General features: G+C 33.0%; 1 protein-coding gene across 1 annotated transcript in view; it reads right to left on the reverse strand.

Annotated features, from left to right (window-relative positions):
* Positions 1-18,669, reverse strand: part of LOC121729506 (GRIP and coiled-coil domain-containing protein 2-like) — a 32,191-nt gene extending 13,522 nt beyond the window's left edge. The window contains exons 1-9 of the mRNA XM_042118034.1: positions 18,510-18,669; positions 17,880-17,988; positions 16,322-16,765; positions 10,017-11,561; positions 9,218-9,314; positions 8,848-9,104; positions 8,566-8,756; positions 8,026-8,442; positions 541-668 (exon numbers count right to left, since the gene is read on the reverse strand). Coding sequence (XP_041973968.1) covers positions 541-668; positions 8,026-8,442; positions 8,566-8,756; positions 8,848-9,104; positions 9,218-9,314; positions 10,017-11,561; positions 16,322-16,765; positions 17,880-17,988; positions 18,510-18,533 — 3,212 coding nt within the window. The 5' untranslated portion in view covers positions 18,534-18,669. The remainder of the gene's footprint in view (positions 1-540; positions 669-8,025; positions 8,443-8,565; positions 8,757-8,847; positions 9,105-9,217; positions 9,315-10,016; positions 11,562-16,321; positions 16,766-17,879; positions 17,989-18,509) is intronic.
* Between the last annotated feature and the right edge of the window lie 1,051 nt (positions 18,670-19,720).

Consider the following 19,720-nt stretch of genomic DNA (forward strand, 5'->3'; position numbering starts at 1 on the left):
TCATAAAACGCACAAACTATACTATGTTAAATTGTCAAAGTTTCCTGCACTATTATAATCGAGTATAAAACTACTATAAAATATAGGTTGGGTTAATAAAAGATATATTATAAAAAGGTTTGCTACTCGTACCAACAGTAATTAAAAAAGATTATTTTGTTTTCTAAAAGGCGAAAACCTTGATTTTGTAAGAAAATGTACGCGTGCGATAGAAAGAGAGCGCACTTGTAGGTGAATATTGTAGGCACTTAGCATTGCGCGGTCCGAATTTGAACTTTATAGACCCGTTTAAAGAAATAACGACACATGCTACGATTAGCATGTGTCGTTATTTCTTTAAACGGGTTTCGGGAGTGAGATTTCTGTTGTTAAACTGATATGTATTCTGTGGTTATAGTCAAAACGTTCTTATTTTTGAAAATGGCTACCCACCTAGACCCTGGTGTCTTCCCGTCTACACGTTTTATAGAATACGGGCTGAAACAGTGAGAAACAATGAGTTCATTGTGTAATGCACAACTGGACATAACGACAACTTACTGCACAGCTGCCAGTTTTTGTGTTAGAGCTTCAACTTGAGTCTTGAGAGCAGCAGCCTCCTCTTTCAGTTGTTCCTCATAACTGTGGTCCACGGTTTGGTTTTGACGAAGCACGGCCTGCGCCCTGACCTAAGGAATAGATAATGTTAAATTACAAATAATTGTAACTTTCCACTTAAAGCCATATTTACTCAACTAACAGTACTAATCTATACTAATATTATAAAGCGGAAGAGTTTGTTTGTTTGTTTGTTTGAACGCGCTAATCTCAGGAACTACTGGTCCTATTTGAAAAATTATTTCAGTGTTAGATAGCCCATTTATCGAGGAAGGCTATAGGCTATATTTTATCACGCTAAGACTAATAGGAGCGAAGAAATAGAGGAAAATGTGGAAAAATCTATACTTAATATTATAAAGCGGAAGAGTTCGTTTGTTTGAACGCGCTAATCTCAGGAACTATTGGTCCGATTTGAAAAATTCTTTCAGTGCTAGATAGTCCATTTATTGAGGAAGGTTATAGGCTATATTTTAACACGCCAATATTAATAGGAGCTAAGAAATAGAGAGAAGAGTGGAAAAAACGAGGGAAATTATTTGAAAGGGTTTATTTGAACGCGCTAATCTCAGAAACTACTGGTCCAATTTAAAAAATTCTTTCAGTGTTAGTTAGCTTATTTATCGAGAAAGGCTATAGGCTTTATTTTATCACGCTAAGACTAATAAGAGCGAAGAAATAGAGGAAAATGTGGAAAAAACGGGGAGAAATTATCTGAAAGGGCTTATTTGAACGCGCTGTAGTAGTGTAATAAGAAATATGTACCTCTATATAACCCAATGTCTTATATTTTAATAAACAGTCTTATTGCAACTCTCGGTCTTATTACTCCTCTCTTAAACACACCCTACATGGCGACCCTGCCATCGGGTTTCGCGCCGCGAATATGAGACTCTCCGTATAAGGGATGGAACTTTGAACTTTCTGTGCAGTGCTAAGACAAAGAACTGATATAATTTAAATCTAGTTAAATAATTATGGCGTTCATTTTTCGTTCGCGTTACGGTGCATACGCGTCTCAAGTAAATCAAAAGACAGTATTTTTCGGTAAAAATGGGCAAACAACAATCAAAGGAAGAAACCGTGATTGTCCAAAATGCAGTTGGGAATAATCAAGCTGGAATTGAAGAATTTCGCTTTCATGTCACCACCACTAACATTTTGCTGGCCGTCATCGTGCTGATGTTCGTCTTGGTTGTCTTGTACAGCGTGTACCGAATATATAAGCGGTGCCACATGGGATGGATAGCCTCGGAAATAAACAGGAATAATTTCCGGAGGTCCTTTTTTCGTCAGCAGCAGCCCGCCGCAGCTATAGAGGAGCAGCCCAATCAACCCAAGGCCTATTTCTCGAAGGTGTAAAAAAAAAAAAAAAGTGTCGGAGTGAAAAATAAAGTGTCGCGTTTACGTGCGTATAAAATGCGTAAAAGTTTTAGTGTTAAATCGTATATAATCGTATATCGTATAATATTATTACGTCTCGCGTCGCGCAGCCCAATGTAGAGACTTTAATGAACTTATTATTGAACTCTAAGCTATAAATTGTATTGTGTACTATAAAATATTCTTTATTTTACTGAGTGTACTCGTGCTTGATCACTGTAATTTTATGTGCTTAAAATGTTTTTAAAGTAGTTATAACCTATACTAAAATAAATGAATTCTACGTTTGGTGCTAAATTGGTAAGTTATGAACATTTCTTTAGAAAAATTATATGAGGAATTAAGAGAAGTTAGAACATATTTAATAAAAATTGGACCGAATAGACGTGTAGGGAATATATTAAATGTTAAGCTCAATGAGGCAATTGTTATTTATAGCGAATATTCTAGTTGGTTGGCAATTTTTACAGAAAACTTAAGTAAAGGGAAAATTAAATCAGAAGACGTTCCATTTTATGAAAACTATCGCAAAAATTTTGAATTATTATATAAGGATATTTTAAATTTGTGTCAGCATAAAAATATTGAAATTGAGTCTCATAGCAACATGGATACTTTTGAATTAAAAACGGCTTTGACTTTATTACCTGTTATGTCCGATGACGAGACAAGTATTAAGCAATTAATAGATAACATTAAGTATTACGATTCTTTATTAACCAAACCAGAGTGTAAGAAAAATTTAATTAAATTTGTTTTAAAAAGCAGATTATCTCAACAAGCTAAGTTGCGTCTTCAAGACGATTATACTACAGTTGACAGTTTAATAAGTGATATGAATAAAGAATTATTACCAAAAAAGGGTGCAACTGCAATTCAAAATAAATTACAAAAAATAAGGCAAAATGAAATGTCTATTTCTGACTATGGAAAGCAAATTACAGAATTATTTGTAGACCTTACTATATCACAGGCTAACGGAAACTCGGAATGCTACAATATTTTAAAACCGATAAATGAAAAACAGGCGATTAAACAGTTTTCCGATGGCTTGCGAAATCGTAGGCTCAGTACTATAATTTCAGCTAGAAATTACAACTCCCTGAAAGATGCCATACAAGCAGCCCAGGATGAGGAGACTTCATCATCAGCAGCTGGAGAGGTGCTGGGTATGTACAAAAGACATTTCTTTTATAATAGACATTTTGGCAACAATCCTAGGTTTTTACGTCCTCCACGTAATTATCGAGTGTCTTCATAGCAATAGGCCTCAAGGACACTCGCAGCCACCGAGCAGCACATGGCAGCAGTCAACTTCGCGAGGTCGAGGGCACCTTGCCCGCGGCTATCCCCGGAACAATCGAGGTACGTTTTATAATTACCGCGGAAATCGAGGGATTCGGAGAAATACAGTTAATGTAATTAATGAAAATGAAAATTCTTTAGATGAGCCTCGACTAGATAAGTTTTTTCGTGACTAAAGAAAAACATTCAATTATGGCTAGTAATAATAGTAATTGTTTTATTAAATTATTAATTTCTCCATGCAATAAAACTTATTCATTCTTGGTAGATTCGGGCGCGTCGTTATGTGCTATATCATATAAACATATTATAGAGTTAGGCATTCCATTCCATAAAGAGAATGTAATTATAAACGGACTAGGTGGAGAAGTTCAAACTATGGGCTATGCTTACATTCCAATATCATTTAATGGAAGTGTAATTAATCATAAGTTCTTTGTTTTTAATTCCTTGCCAATTTTGTCAAACGGAATTTTAGGTCGAGATTTCTTAAATAGGTTTGGCGCGTGTTTAGACTTTGAGAAAAATATTTTACAACTAAAATTAGAAAATCAAATTATTTCTCTACCTATTACTAATAATTATAATGTAAATATTTTGGAGATACCGCCCCAGAGCGAATCTATACATTTTATTCCAACCGAATTTAAATCGGATTGCATTGTTTGTTCAGAAGAATTACAAGACGGTATTTATTTGGCTAGTTCCGCAGCGAGGCCGATTAGCGGCAAAATACCGATAAAAATTTTGAATACTACAGAAAAAATGGTAACATTGTCGAATTTAAACCCTAAAATATATGATCTTAGGGATTACGATATTTGCACTTTTAACGAAAATGAGAATAATTCGGAAAGAGTAAAGAAATTGTTCTCTTTGTTAAATATAAATAAATTAAATAAATTAGAGTTTGAGAGTATTCAAAATATTTGTGCGAAGTACGCAGATATTTTTTATTTGCCAGGAGATAAATTAAAAACAACTGATATTTATACTCATAACATTTCTTTAAAACCAGATGCTAAGCCAGTATTTTCAAAGCCTTACCGATTGCCTAGAAGCCAGAAAGAGGAAATTAAACAACAAATCAGTAACATGCTTAAAGAAGGAATTATAGAGCCTAGTAAAAGCGACTGGTCGAGCCCAATATTGTTAGTTCCTAAAAAAGTAGATGAAACTGGTAAGAAAAAATGGCGCTTGGTAGTAGATTACCGTAAATTAAATGATCGCATAGAAGATGACAAGTATCCGCTCCCAGATATAACAGAGATTTTAGAATCCTTGTCTGGAAGTATTTATTTCACACATTTGGACTTGTACCAAGGTTATTATAACGTTAATTTGGATAAAGATAGTAGAAAATTTAAAGCTTTTAACTCAGGTCAATATCAGATGACCAGAATGCCAATGGGTTTAAAAACAAGTCCCGGTTCATTTTCTAGAATGATGAATTTGGCTATGTCAGGTTTAAATTATGAAAAATGTTTAATTTATCTTGATGACGTCATTGTTTTTGGTAGAAGTTTAGAAAATCACAACAAAAATCTACAGGATGTGTTTGAGAGATTGAGAAAAGTTAATTTAAAATTAAATCCTTCTAAATGTACATTTCTTAAAAAGCAAATTTTATATTTGGGTCATTTAATATCGAATAAAGGTATAATGCCAGATCCTGATAAAGTAAATACTGTAAAAAATTATCCCCGTCCACAAAATGCCGACGAAGTGAAAAGATTTGTCGCGTTCACAAATTATTACAGAAAATTTATTCCTAAATTTGCTGAGATTGCTCAACCTTTAAATCAACTTTGTAAAAAAAATTCTAATTTCTTTTGGAGTGAAAAATGTCAAGAATCTTTTGAAAAACTTAAAAACTGTATCATATCACCTCCTGTGTTAGATTATCCCGATTTTTCCGAACAAAACCATTTTATACTAGAAACTGATGCGTCAAATAAGGCGATCGGAGCAATTTTGTCAAATAAAAATGGGAGACCTGTAGCATTTACTAGTAGGACTATAAATAAGGCCGAATCAAATTACCCTGTTATAGAGAAAGAGCTGTTGGCAATCGTTTGGGCCGTGAAATATTTTCGACCTTATTTGTATGGTCAATATTTTAAAATCAGAACGGATCATAAACCTTTAGTTTATCTGTTTGGAATGAAAGATCCATCCAGCAGACTTATGAAGTTTAGGCTAATTTTAGAAGAATACAATTTTGATGTAGAGTACGTTAAGGGTTCAAGTAATTCAGCGGCAGACGCTTTATCTAGGATAGTGATATCGTCAAAGGAATTGATAGAAATGAATAAAAATATAGTAAATGTTATGACTCGAGCTCAGTTAAGAAAAATTAATAAACCTGATCCTTAGATCAGTTAGATATAGTACGTCCGGACTTGAGGCCTGCGCAACCGAAAGTCGTGAGTACTCATATCAAACCTGCGGAATCGGTAGAACTACGTGTGATAGATAAAGATAATTTAAAGAAGAGTAGAAAATTAGGAAATATAAATAAAGAAAGTAAGACGTTTTGTTATGATGAAAAGAAAAAGATAATTTATATTAAATATCTATGCTCTGATTCACGAATAACGCGATGCGAATTTGTGAAAGAACTAGATTGTTTTTGTAAATTAATTAATGTCAATGAAGTATGTATAATTAAAAAGGATGATAATAAAGAATTTATAAAGAAATTAGTTGAAGAAATTAAATCATTAAAAAACTGGACCGGTCCTCATGTGTGCATATTAAATAATGTAAAAACTATATACAATAAAGATGATAGAAAAGTTATTTTGAATGATTTCCATCTCCTGCCTAGCAGTGGCCATGCAGGCATGAGAAGGATGACCAATAATATTAAAAAGTATTATTATTGGCCTGGACTAGACAACGATGTTAGAGATTATGTTAGGCGTTGTGAAAAATGTCAGCGTCAGAAATATTCGTTACCCATAAAAGAACCAATGAATATAACAACGACTGCTCATTCAGCATTCGAAAAGAGGTGTATTTAGACCTGGTAGGTCCATTTGAAGTTGATAATAATAATTACTCATATGCTCTAACGTTACAATGCGAACTTACAAAGTATGTCGAAGCGTATCCCTTGTTTTCAAAAAGAGCAGAGGAAGTAGCGAAAAGTTTTGTTAATAATTTTATACTTAGATATGGAGTACCGAGAGAAATAACTACAGACAGAGGAAAAGAGTTCATTGGATCGACATGTCAAGAGGTATGTAAATTACTAAATATAAAACAATTAAATTCGACCGCTTATCACCACCAGTCTCTAGGTGCTTTGGAAGTGTCACATAAAAACTTAAATGCTTTTCTTCGTTTACAAACTGACAATCACCCTGAGACATGGAGCAGTTGGCTTCCATTTTGGTCATTTGCATTTAACACTACAGTCCACACAGAGACTAATTTCACGCCTTATGAATTGGTGTTTGGGAAGAAATGTTCACTGCCTAGTAACTTAACCTTAGATTTAGACCCTCTTTACAACTATGATGAATATCCTCTGGAACTTAAATATCGTTTACAAATGTGCCACAAAGAGGCTAGAAATAATTTAATAAAATCAAAAGAAAAAAGAAAATTAGTTTATCATAAGTATACTAAACCCAATAAGTTATAAGAAAAATGATTTAGTTTTATTAAAAAATGAATCAGGTAATAAGTTAAGTTCTTTGTACTCAGGTCCATATAAGGTAGTTAAGGATAATTCACCTAACGTAGAGATAATTAAAAATGGAAAAAATGAAATAGTGCATAAAAATCGCACTATTTTATTGAATAATTTTATTTTTATGTAATCATAATATTATAACATTGAATGTAACCTTAGATAGTAATGTAGCCATATATATATTATTTTTTTTGTACTTAATTATTATAAAAATGTAATCGTATGTTAAGTAAGTACATATACAAAAAAATGTAACCATGTAACATTTTTTTTTCTTTTGGATGGGTGGTGTAGTAGTGTAATAAGAAATATGTACCTCTATATAACCCAATGTCTTATATTTTAATAAACAGTCTTATTGCAACTCTCGGTCTTATTACTCCTCTCCTAAACACACCCTACAGCGCTAACCTCAGGAACTACTGGTCCGATTAGAAAAATTATTTCAGTGTTAGATAGCCCATTTATCTAAGAAGGATATAGGTTATATTTTATCACGCTAAGACTAATATGAGTGAAGAAATAGAGGAAAATGTGTAAAAAAAAATGAGGGAAATTATTTGAAAGGGCATATTTGAACGTACTGTAGCAATTTTTATGTTATTTGGCAAACATGAAGAATAGACCACGTGAAGGGACATAGGCTATTTTTTGCGGAAAAATGTACGGTTGCGTGAAATTCCTAAATTACGCGGGTGAAGCCGCGCGGAACATCTAAATATTATAACGAAGGTTAATTCTGTATACTTATTGAATATTTTTGTACAATAATACTTGGGACGTGGTCTACTATGCTAACGCGGACGAAGTCGCGGGCAACAGCTAGTACTTAATAATTTTGTTTAACATAGTTATAATTTATATTATTCATTTCTGTTTTTGCACGCCCTATCTGTTGTTTGTGATGAAACTGGCTGGAAGAAATTTCTTTAGAGATAAGCAGTACCTTTTGTGTCGTTTTTCTTCATATGTATAATTTGGTAATGTTTTTGTGTGCAATAAACTGTAAAATAAAAATAAATAAAATAAACAGTTACCTTATAACTAGCGTAGTCTGTTTTCAAATCGGCTAATTCAATATTAGACACTTGAAGCTTGTCATTTAGTTCCGCGCATCTGAATTCTAGTCTCTTTATCTTATTATTAAGTTCGATCTTTTCCTCTGCGTGGGTTATTATAACTTTTTCCTTTTCGGCAAGCTGCGCGGTCATATCTAGATCCGTTTCTTCTTTCTTTCTCTTCTCGTCTTCGAGTTCTTGAGTTAGGTTCGTTATAATGTCGTTTTTGACGTTGATAATGTTGTCTTTCTCTTTACTTTCTTCGAAGGCGTGATGTAGCTCCTCTTTGGTTCGCCTATTTTGTGCTTCTTCGGATTTTATTTGCTCCTCAAGAAGCTTTATTTGAGTTTTCATTGCAGTGATTGTTCCCTCTTGAGTGTCGATTGTCGATTCCATCTAAATAACAGAAATTTTAAAATGTTATAATATCTTAAAAAAGACTAAAAAGCCTACATTCCGAAGTAAAAAATAATATGTAAAGATATATTTTTCGAAAAGTAAGTTGTTTTTTTTAAATACCTGCACAATTTTTTTCTTATTGTCTTCCATTTTTGTAGTGAGCTCCTTCATAGATCTCTCATAATCTTCCATTTCAAGACTTAGCACATTCTTCTTTTTAACATCCCGCAATGCCTTTTCTAATTGTTCTTTCGTCGATTTATGCGAGTCAATTTCTTTTGATAATTGTTCATTTACCTTTTTAACTTCCTCTGAAAAAAAATTATAACATTCAACTATTTTGCACTTTGCTGTAAAGGACAATATACATTTATAATTTTAAAGTGATGTTTGCAAATATACCTTCCAGTTTCGTGTTACTTTTCTCTAATGTTTCTATGTTTTCTTGTAGTGATTTCATTTTGGGTGTCAATTCATTAGCCTTTTCATCTTTGGCGACTGCGAAACCATCTGTTACGTCTAAACTGGCACTCGATGTAGGAGCAGAGTCAAGTTGTTTTTTAAGTTTGATATTTTCTTGTTCTACAGCTTGCAATTGCGACAATGTTTCATTCAATTTCTTTTTAAGTTTAAGAGCAAACAATCTCAGTTTTGAGTACCTAGAAATTATTATTTGTATACCAATATTGCTTGATAATGTTAAAATTGAAAAAATAAGTATAATAGATATTACATAATCAAGAACTTAAATAATAATAAATCAGACACTTACTTGTCTTCAAAGGTTTCGTCTAAATCTTTCATTCGAGCGTGTTCTTCGGCTCTGGAAATTGTAGAAGTTGACATATCCTCATTTGGAAGTTCTGTTCCTATAATAAAATAAATCTTAGGGTCAATTCAGACTGCAACATGACGCGTAGATACATTTCTGAATTGTATGGATTTGAAAGTTTTGCATCACGTCTCACGCAATTGAAGTCTGTCAAATCCATACAAATTTAGAAATGCATATACGCATCGCATTGAGGTCTGAATTAATCCTTAAAGTGCAATCGACAATTTTCACAATACATATTATCAGAAAAAGTACTTAAGGCCCAGTAGTCCCTAAAATTAGCAGGTCGATGTCTGTCAGTATGAATATCGACGTAAAGGACACTAAAATAACATTCATATCAGCGCGCCTTGTACCGTGGCAGTTACGCGCTCGCCGCGTGCCTTGATAATAGGAAATAGGAGAAAAAACCTTTTGTTTTTAGTATTACACAAACCAAATATATCAAATCGTTTAGGTTAGGTTACGACAAATGTACTACATTTTTTGTTTTTTTCTAGAAAGTGTGTAATTTAGCCATAAAATGATTTAATTATGAAAAACACGTTATAACAGTCATCTTTGAGTTTTGTTTCTATCGAGCAGAATTTATCAAATTGTGTACAGGATTTTCTCAATTTTAAAACGTTACTTTTTTATACTTAAATAATGACATTTCCTTTACAAAAAACATTATTTAAAAAACCCATTTTACGTAGTTGCGACAACCACAGCGCCTTAATAATAAAACTCTTACCAGCTGGTATCTGTTGCTTCAGTTTCTCAATTTCCTCCTGTAAAGTTGCTATTGTAGATTCATTGTCTTTTAAAATTTTGATAGCATTTTCTTTTTCTGTCACTATTTGTTCATATGCATTCTTATTCTCACTTTTGTTTATTTCTGCATTGTTAAGATCACTCTTTAACGTTTCTACTATTTTGAGTAATTCGTTTCTTTCATCCTTAATTGAATCTCGATCCTTTTCTAAAGTTTCTATAAGTCTTTCCATTTCAGATACGGCTTTCTGTAGTTTTGATATAGCTTCTCCGCGCTCTTTTAAAACTTGATTGATTTCTTTCATTTCGTTCAGGAGCTCGGCGTTTTCTGTTTTATAGTTTATGAGTTTTGACTTAGCTTCTTCATTTTCAACGACTAGTTTATCAAGTTCTTTGATTTTCGCTCGACAGTCTTTAACTTCAGTTAACAGTAACCCATTTTCCTGCTTGTATGCTAATAATTTAGTTTCCAATTTAACAATGTCAGCTTGCAATGATACATTCAAATCTGATAAATCGTCTACTTCATCTTTGGGTTGTTCTAATGATAACTTGAGTGTTTGTACTTCTTCTTTTAGGAGGCCATTCAAATCTTGTAAATTGTCATACTCTTTTTTCAAGTTTTCAAACATATCTTTGTAACTACTGCATTCTTCTTTTAATTTATCACAAGCTTCATCTTTCTCTAACTTGGTTTTTAAGTTCTCATTTTCTTGTAAGACAATCTCTATTTTTCTCTTTAATTCCTCGGTATGTGACTTTAATTCTGTAATTTGTTCATTTAATGATTTGTTCGTGTTTTCTAGCTCTGCAATACTTTCTTTGGCAACAAATTTTTCTTTTACCAGTATTGCTTTTTCACTTTCTAAAGATTTGATTTGATATTTCAATTTCTCTTCATTTTTTTCTTTAGAATGTAAATCTGTCAATTGTTTATTCAATTCATCAACAGACTGTCTAAGTTCTTTGTTAACCACAGACTCATTATACAATTGTTCTTTAAATTCTTTTACTTGCTCTTCCAATGTTTTGTTTCCTTCTAATATTTCTTTTATTTGATTATTCAGCATCTGGTTCTCACTTCTTAATTCAGTGATTTCATCACCGAGTTGTCTCTCAAGTTCGGCAGCTTGATTGACATCAGGTTCTGTAGCATTTTTTTCATAATTTTCTAATCTTGCTTTCAGTGCAGAATTTTCAGTAGTTAAATTCATTAATTGTTCATCAAGTAATGTAGAAGCTCTCATTATTTCAGTCTGCCATCTAGGTATATTTTCGGAATATTCATTAAGAGTTGTATTTAAAATAGACCGGGTATCTTTGAGATGGTTTATGCAATTAGCAAACTTTAATATCTTATCTTTATAAACTCGAAGTTTATTATTAGCTTTCTCATTCTTTTGCTTTTCTTTCTTATATAAATCTGTTATTTCATCCAATTTTGCGTCTTTGTTTAGGCAATTAGCATGAATTTCCTGAATTTCTTCTAGTTGTCTAATTTTTTCATTAATTTCTTTGTTGTCATCTGAAAAATATAAAAAACAGATTTTTTACATTAAAAAATCAATTAAAATTGTGATCATCTATAATATAAAAATGAGTCGCTGAATGTGTTGCTAAGCGCAAAACTCGAGAACGGCTGAACGGATTGGGCTAATTTTAGTCTTAAAATATTCGTAGAAGTCCAGGGAAGGTTTTTAAGTGACACGAAGTTCACCGGGACAGCTAGTGCATATTAAAATAAAAAATATTTAATTACAATATGTATAAAAAAACAATAGGCTACTTGACCTATATTCAATTTCATTGAACAAATGCATATTTCTAGTAGAACTTGGCCTAGGAAACCGTATTTCACCCTTATCATCAAATAAAAGCTTATGATTGATAAATAAAGTCGATTTGAAAATATGATTTTATGAAAATAGGATTTGTACTGACGAAAACGCTTTTGCGGTACTTCCGATTCAGATGTGAGGTTATCAGACTCGTAATTTAAAATTTTTTATTTATCGCGCTCGTTATATGTAAGTTTATTTGTACATAAATAATAAGAATAAGCCTAGAAAGATTTGTGAAATATATTTTCTTGAATAATTCAAATAAAAGATCAGTTTTATATATTATCTCCATTTATTGTAGACGGGAAATGAAATGGACAAAACTTTTCACCAAAAGTTTTCAACATTACAAATGATTTCTAAATTCTTATTTAATTCTTTTATAATTTTTGGGCACTTTTAGACTCATACATTTAGCACATAAAACATTTTTCAATAAAAAGAGTTTAAAATACAAAACGTATGACGTCACACTATGGCGGACAGTGTTTTCGGCGCCATTTATAAGGTACATTTTTCAATCAACATTTTTATGGGTTTCTACTGTGTAAAATATTAAAATATTAGTTTTTTTTTTTTGTGAAAATGAATGATTAAGAAGCGATTAGCATGAAGAAAAAAAAGTAGGTCAAGTAACCTATAATTGTTCTTTGTAAGTGAATAATACTTACCTATTGAAATACTTTGACTGTATCATTTTGTAGACCTTGACTTTAAGCTATGAGTAAGTGAGTGTGCAATGTTATTAATAAAAAATGTTTTTTGTTGAAACATTTTAACTCATCAAGCCGCATACCAATTGAAAATCTATTGTGTCTGCGATTCCCACAATCGAGGTATTACATGTGCCTTATTACGGTTTTCACTTATCCAAACATTTTGAAAAAATTTAAAATATAGACATAAGCATACTATAAGATATAATACACACACTGGCAAAATTAGCGGAACATAGGTAAAAAGGGCCAAAACTTGAACTCAAGTGGGTCGGGCTGTCTGAAAGCCTTTTTAATAGCTTCTAAGCTCATTCAAGAAATAAAATATTGAACAAAACTGGCAAGTTGACAGGTTTTTATAGCAATTATGTCCTAATAAGTGTTTTTCGATTATTGACGTTGTAAGTGTTCCTGATAAGAATGGCGTTTTAGCGGGGTGCAAGGTATGCTCAGCTCATTTGATTGTTTGGTTTTTGGAAGAACACATTGCTTAGATACAAAATTAGTGATTTCCCAGAATCTGCGACAGCTAGAGCTGTAACCACGATAGAGAAAGGTCACACCTACCGTTCAGTCAGTCAGGCCTTAGGTGTGTCGGCTTCCGTGGTTCATCGTAACTTTCAACGCTTCAGAGAGACTGGATCTTACGTTCGGAGACGAGAACAAGGCAGATATCGGGTGACAATGGTTCAGGATGACCATTTTGTAAGGAAACAAAACTTAAGAAATCGACCTCAAACTGCTATGCAGACACGAAACCTGTCAGAACAGGTCCAAGATGAACGTGTAAGTAATTGTACAGTAAGAAGAAGACTCAAAGAAGTTAAATTAAACTCATAAGTGCCAGCAAGGGCACCAAAACTTGAGACAGGACACCGAAGAGCCAGGCTAAGATTTGCGCGTGAACATCAAAATTAGACAAGTGAGTGAAATCTTGTGCTGTACAGTGATGGGAGCAAATTCTATGTACATTGTATTGACAGGCGATAAAGAATGTGGATAAATCAGAAGGAAAGCTACAGGCCATCAAACTTACCGGAAACAGTGGCCTATGATGCAGGGTTCGTAATGGTTTGGAGTTGCATATGATTTGGAGCCCGCATGGAGCTGATGATTATAGATGATGGTACTTTGACAGTACAGGGCTATAGCACCGATATCCTGGAACTGCATGGTGTGCCTTTTACATAGTTTTAGGTAGTAATTTCAATTTTATGTGCGTCCATAGAGTAAGAAAATCGGACATTATTACCTAAACGATGCTGGCGTAGCCCAGGTGGAGAGGCCAGCGTGGTCTACGGATGTGGATCCGATTGAAGACGTGTGGCACATCAATGGGTGAACGGTACGAGTTAAAACTCCAGCTCCAAAATGTGTCCAGGAGAACGAGTTGGCGCTACTGGAGGAGTAGGAGAATATCCCACAGGAAAAGATTGACAATTAAAATGCAAGCATGGAATGGCGTATCCAGGCCCTCTTGAGATCCATAGAAGGCATTACACGCTTTTAACATGGCATTTCTTTAATAAAAATGGAGAATTTATCTTAAAAACTTACTACTGAAATTTCAAAGATTTTCTTAATTTTTTGATTTTTGCTGATTTTTTTCTATTTTTCACGTTTTTATGCCCTAAATTTATATAAAATTTATTTTTTAATAATCAATTAGTAAATAAATAAATAAATATATAAAAATCAGTGAACAATTAAAAAAAAATTGAAAATTTTGTTATGTTCCTCTAATTTTGCCGGTGTGTTTATATTATATCTGTGGCGGTACCCACCCACATATACGATACCCACATATCTTATAGTAGGCTGATGTCTTTATTTAAAATTTTTTCAAATGGAAAATTTAATGGCAAATATGCAATGAATAAAGGATTAACATAGCAGAATAGCAATAAACAGTTAGGCCACTGGTGGTATTATTCAATATACATGCCTTGTCTTCATAGCTGGGCACCGTTAATCAAATAGTTAACTTCGTTAATCGTTAATCAGTTAAAAAAAATGTTAGCTTCGTTAAACGTTAAGGCGTTACATTTCGGATGAATTAACGCAAGTTAACGTTAATCGTTAATCCGATAATATGTGTAATATGGCCTTGTTGTAACTTATATCACAGAATAGATAATAGTACAAGTACAGAAGTCTCACTGCTTTGATGTTCACAAATGCCGCCGTTTTATGTGCCTACATAAGTATTATTAACAACGGACCGCACGCGAGCAGCCGACATTGAGCTCTCTGGCGCCGCGTGAAGGTCGACTTTATTCCACACCAATTCCACACCTTGTCAGATATTCCGAAAATAGGGTTGTCAAATTCAAATAAGTATAAATACCACTCAAGGTATATACATACGGAAACTGTTATACCTACCTATTAGGTAAATGAATACCGAACATATAAATCAGTTTACACAGACACGACACGTGATTTTCTTTTGATGTAAGTAGGTAATTAGGTATGGATTATATTATTATGTATAATGTATATGCAGCTACCACCTATGACCTACCACCTATTTTAAATAAGTATATTTATTATTTATTAATTATAACTATAAAACATTAATTGTGTGTATATTTAATAATATTATTATTGTCATAGATTTAGGTACCATGACAGTAGAAAAGTATGTAAATTTGCTATTTTTTTCATTGTCCCAACAATAGGCTGCAATGCAGTATTTTTTTGATAAATTTTGCCAATTAAAATATGACACTGCGTAAGAGGCGCGCGCGTGCGCCACGAGTCAGTGCGCGTATGTACTTTTAGCTCGGCGGTGGAACGGCGGAGTGACACCCCTCTGCTTATATGTATCATTGCGTTAGTGTACATACAAAACCTGTTGGTATAAGGTTTTGAAAGTTAACATGTTAGGGACAAAACAAAATCCGTACTAATATTATAGTATTAGTAGTCTGTCTGTCTGTTACCTCTTCACGCTCAAACCGCTGAACCGATTTTGCTGAAATTTGGCATGGAAATACTTTGAGTCCCGGGAAATGTACGGTTCCCACGCGATAAACGAATTTTGGCGCAACAGACTTGCGGGCATCATCTATTACTTCTATAATTATTGTATTCTACCCAACTAAATTCCACTGCACTCTCTCTATAACACCGGCGCTGAGTAATAAAATGATAAAACGAAACAAATCTCTTCTCACTCGCATGCGCCTGAAAACGTATCTAGTATTGTTTTTGTTTCGCTGCTACCGTGACGCGGCGCCACGCTGCCCGTCCGCCCGGCACTTGTCGTTTCATACTACATAATTGTCTGAACCTGTATTCGCGCCGCGCCGCGGTGCCGTGCGGTAAATAGTAGGCATTGGATTAACGATTAACGGACTTCTGCATATTAACGGAAGTTAACGAGTCCGTTAATATTTTTAAATGTTAACTTAAAAGTTAATCCGTTAATCAAAATGTTAACTTCGTTAATTAACGATTAACGGATTAACGAGTTAATGCCCAGCTATGCTTGTCTTCAGAGACAAGTTTAAATCTATTTATATATTTATACAGCAACAACTTTTCTTATGCTCAGATTCCGAAGTGACTTAAGTTTATCAATTCACTAGTGCTTTTGGCTAACTTAATATATTAACCAATCAGAAATGTGGTTAAATATATAAACTTAGTCAAAAAACTAAGAAACTGGGCAATAATAATTGTCCCCAACCAATGACAAATTAACACATTAACAAAAAGTGTACCTGTTCTTGTTTTTTCTTCAAGAATTTTCAGCTGCTCCTGTTGCTGCAAACCAATTTTATTGAACTCCTCAGTTTTTGCTTCCAGTTCTGTCATTTGATTAATGAGCTGTTCATTTTCATCTAGGAGCCTAGTGTTCTGCCTCTTAAGAGACACAATTTCATTGTCGAATTCCGACAACTTCTGGGTCACTTGGACATAAGTATTATCCTTATTAGAAAGTTCATCTTTAAGTTTATGTATTTCTTCTTCTAAAGACTGGCATTTCACATTAAGAACTTTTAATTTACTTTGTGAACTGTCAATTTCAGTGATATAAGTTAATTTTTGCTCTGTCAAAGAATCAACAAGCTCCTGTAAAGTGTGTATTTTGTCACCCTTTGCTTGACTTTCTAACTCGAGATCTTTAAGTTGATTTTGTAATGTGTCCACTTCATTCTGTAATTCTAAACGTAAACATTTATTTTAATACATAATTTTCATTTAAATTTTTGTTTTTTAATGAGATAGTTTCATGTACTATCCGAGAAATTGATTCATAGGCAGACGGCGGACCTAAGTATTTTGATTGTGTTTAGTCAAATACTGCTAACAGATGACGACTTACATTAAGTTGACATAATCTGACCAAATGGCACAGGTCCGTCAACTGCCTTTGAATAAATTTCTTCGATGGTACCTATTCTACCATATTTTTGTCCCAATAGCTTTGTCCACACTGTGCCTTTTTTTATTCATCAAGGGCATGCGTTATAGCCAGAGATCGGAATTGGGTGTGTGAAAATACCTAAAGTTTGCAGCGGGACATAATATGGAGCTGTTACAACCACTTAAATTAAAAAGGTTTTGGATTTTACCGGTTCAGTTTTGTATTTTTTTTAACATGTTCCTTACCTTTGAAACACCGATTACACGCACCGAAAAAAAGATTAAAACCACATTAGCATTTTGCAGACATGTAAAATTCTGTGTTTGGCCGAAAAAGAAAAATTGAGACTAAAAAATTAATTTAGAACTGTATAAGCAGCTCGTAAATGTTTATATTTCGATGTTTAAAAGGTAAGGAACATGTTAAAAAAAAAATACAAAACTGAACCGGTAAAATCCAAAACTGGTTTAACTTAAGTGGTTGTAACAGCTCCATATTATGTCCCACTGCAAACTTTAGGTATTTTCACACACCCAATTCCGATCTCTGGTTATAGCGCAGTCAACAGCGAACGTGAGGCATGCCCATGATGCGCATTGAAATTTTCAATAATTTCAAAAAGACACTTTTCTTTCAACGCAGTTGGATTTTGACGCATTCAATTATTGAATATGCCAAACGAAAGTTGAATAAAAAGGAGATGACGAAAATTGAAGATGAAATTGCATAATGTGGACATTGCTATTAATAAGGCTGCGTTTCCACTCGTCGATGAAGCGATTCTTACATTGGTTCCCAAAAACACATTCCTCACAACACATCTCTGGTGGAAACGCAGCCTAAACAATATGTCTACTAAAAACATTTTGGTCTCATAAATATAAAGATTCTTGATTAAAAACTTCAATTACCTGATTTTGCTAATTTTGCTTTTTGAGCCAAGGTAAAAAAACCTTTACATTTTGCTATTAACTCTTCCTTGTCCAATTCTTCTAAAGGTTTTTTGGGAGTACTAGATTTCTGTAATAAACAAACATCAAACGTATACAAGGTGTAACAAAAATAAGTGATAATACTTTAGGATGTGTACGTGTTCCTTGTAGAGAGTTCACTGTGAAAGTAGCAGCCCTGAAAGACCTAAAAATTTTTTCACTTTTGTATGGGGAAACTCGTGCCGCTCGGGCTTTTGCCCATACAAAAGTGAAAAAAATTTTTCGTCTTTCAGCGCTGCTACTTTCACAGTGAACTCTCTACAAGATACACGTACACACACTAAAGTATTATCACTTATTCTTGTTACACACTGTATAATGAGAAGCATTATTTTCATTAACATAAAATAACGTTTGATAGTATTATTGAGACTATATTACCACCTGATGATGATTTTTTCGAAACCGGTCGTGTATTTAACAATTTTGTAATAAATATCTTAAAATAAAGTGGAATAAGTGCAAGGAAAGTGTATAATTATTTAATTGAAGATGAATTTCCACCAAGAAGTGACAGTACATTCAATATCATAACTATATTATTTTTACCTTTGATTCTGGAGGATTTTCCATAGTAGTTTATGAACAAATTAATTCACCGTTTAATGACATCTACGTATAAGTTCATCCAAACTTTAATTTGTCAACAAATTATGTTGAATATACTGCTACAGCATTTTTAAATTCATATAATACAAGAAAACATAATTTTTTATAAATTAAATTATAATTATTCTGCAATTTTTAGCAATAATTTACAGATCACTTGCAGATAATGTCTGACCACAGATTACTTATTACTAGTATATATTTGTAGGTCTGACCCATAGACTTAATATTGGCTGCGTTCCAGATGACGTTAATTTTGACCAAAACGCTCAAAACGTCCCCTTCTGCCGTTCCCTTTGGCGACCGGGGTCGTTTTGATCGCGGCTATGACGTCACTCATGACGTCATCATTTTCGCTCAAAACGACCCTCGACGAAGATGGGTCTAAGTGGGCGTTCTAGTTTTTTTTTTAATTTTAACGTAACTATATCGCTAAAGCCATGTTCGGAAAGTTTTCAGGAGAGAGTAGAGACAAAAAAACTTTATGTTATTTCATTACAAATAATATTTATATTACTTAAATAAATTAAATAACATTTAATGAAATATTTTGATTGGAAAATGAATTATTTTAAATGAAAGGTCAAATGATTTCTTATAAAATATTATAATAATTAATACTAATTTTCATCTCTCCTATACCTGTTGATTTATTCGTACTTGACTAAACATTATGCGGTATTGTTACCTAACGTTTATATGTATATTGTGACAATTATAGTCAATATTCAAAGTATGTGGATTTGTTATTAAAATATGATTCAATGTGAAAACTCAAATATAATAAAAGTTTAACTATATTAAAATATGATTACTTAAGTAAAAAAATGTAATACTAAAAACCAAACAAATATAATATTATGTATTTTATTTGTAAAATAAATGTAACTATAAACAATAAAATTACTTTTATTTACGACTTGAAGAAAAGGATCATAATATCCAAGTTCGGTTCATTGTACTACCCGCCTACATACTGAGTGAAGATTACCTCGGCGAGTCAACGAGCAATGTACAACAGTCACCGGTAATTCTCAACTTACCTAATACCAATTTACCTGTTACCTTACCTTCACATACCAATAATTTACCTCAAAATACCTCATTACCTTTTACCGTTACCTCATTACCTTTACCTGTTACCTCACAAC

The sequence above is a fragment of the Aricia agestis genome, chromosome 8, assembly GCF_905147365.1.
Source record: "Aricia agestis chromosome 8, ilAriAges1.1, whole genome shotgun sequence".
Taxonomy (NCBI): domain Eukaryota; kingdom Metazoa; phylum Arthropoda; class Insecta; order Lepidoptera; family Lycaenidae; genus Aricia; species Aricia agestis.